This window comes from Marmota marmota, unplaced genomic scaffold, assembly GCF_001458135.2.
Source record: "Marmota marmota marmota unplaced genomic scaffold, marMar, whole genome shotgun sequence".
Taxonomy (NCBI): Eukaryota; Metazoa; Chordata; class Mammalia; order Rodentia; family Sciuridae; genus Marmota; species Marmota marmota.
Window position 1 is genome coordinate 1,763 of NW_026013168.1, and position 849 is coordinate 2,611.

The following is an 849-nucleotide window of genomic DNA, read 5'->3' on the forward strand; positions in this document are numbered from 1 at the left end:
AGCCCACGGGCCAGTCACCAGAGGACAGGACCCCCAGGGAGCCCGGTCCCCAGGGGCCAAGTTTTTTTTTTTTTGGAGGGCAAGGTCCTGGGCAGCCCAGGTCACCACCAGGCCGGGCTGCTAGCAGGGGCAAGCAAAGTCCCCAGCAGGGGAGGCCCCTGGAGCCCAGCCAGGCCAGCAGAGAGGTCCAGCAGGCCTGGTTCCAGGTAGGAGGCCTCCAGAGACCCAGGTCCCAGCCGGCGCCCAGGCAGGAGGCCCAGCCGGCCAGTCAGGTGAACCAAGAGGCGATGCTGGGCACCGTCTGGTACCTGGAGTCCTGCTGCAGCCGCCAGCAGGCTTTGCAGAAAGACAGCGCCCAGCTGCCCGACACGGGCCGCAGGGTCTCCCGCCAGCGGAAGTAGCCCAGGTAGCGCGTGTGGTCGCGGTCCAGCTCGAGCAGGTGCCGCGCCAGGGCCTGGGGGCTGGGGAAGTCCTCCACGTGGATGAAGGCGTCGGGCGGCAGGAAGCGCTCGTAGTTCTGCCTGCTGGGGCCCAGCACCACCGGCACGGCCCAGGCGCGCAGGGCGTTGTTCCACAGCTTCTCGGTGATGTAGTCGCGGTGCTGCGAGTTCTCGAAGGCCAGGTAGAACTTGTACTGCGCCAGGCGCCCCGCCATGGCCTCGCGGGGCAGCTGCTGGTGCGACCGCCCGAACACGTGCACCGGGAGGTGCGCGCGCAGCTGCCGGTAGTAGCGCACCCTGGCCGAGTCCTCTCTCCAGTTGGACACTACCCAGGCCACCAGCTCGGTCTTGGCGGAGAGGTTGAGGCCCGCGGGCTCGGGCGGGCCCGGCCAGGGCTCGAGCCAGCCGT

The 849-nt window shown here is 69.6% G+C and overlaps 1 protein-coding gene across 1 annotated transcript; it reads right to left on the reverse strand.

The window, feature by feature from the left end:
• Window positions 1–268: 268 nt before the first annotated feature.
• On the reverse strand, window positions 269–844 carry LOC107135039 (3-galactosyl-N-acetylglucosaminide 4-alpha-L-fucosyltransferase FUT3-like; the record flags this gene model as incomplete). Its single annotated transcript, XM_015477003.2, has 1 exon — window positions 269–844. A coding segment is annotated over one exon (576 nt), but the record flags the coding sequence as incomplete, so codon positions are not given.
• Between the last annotated feature and the right edge of the window lie 5 nt (window positions 845–849).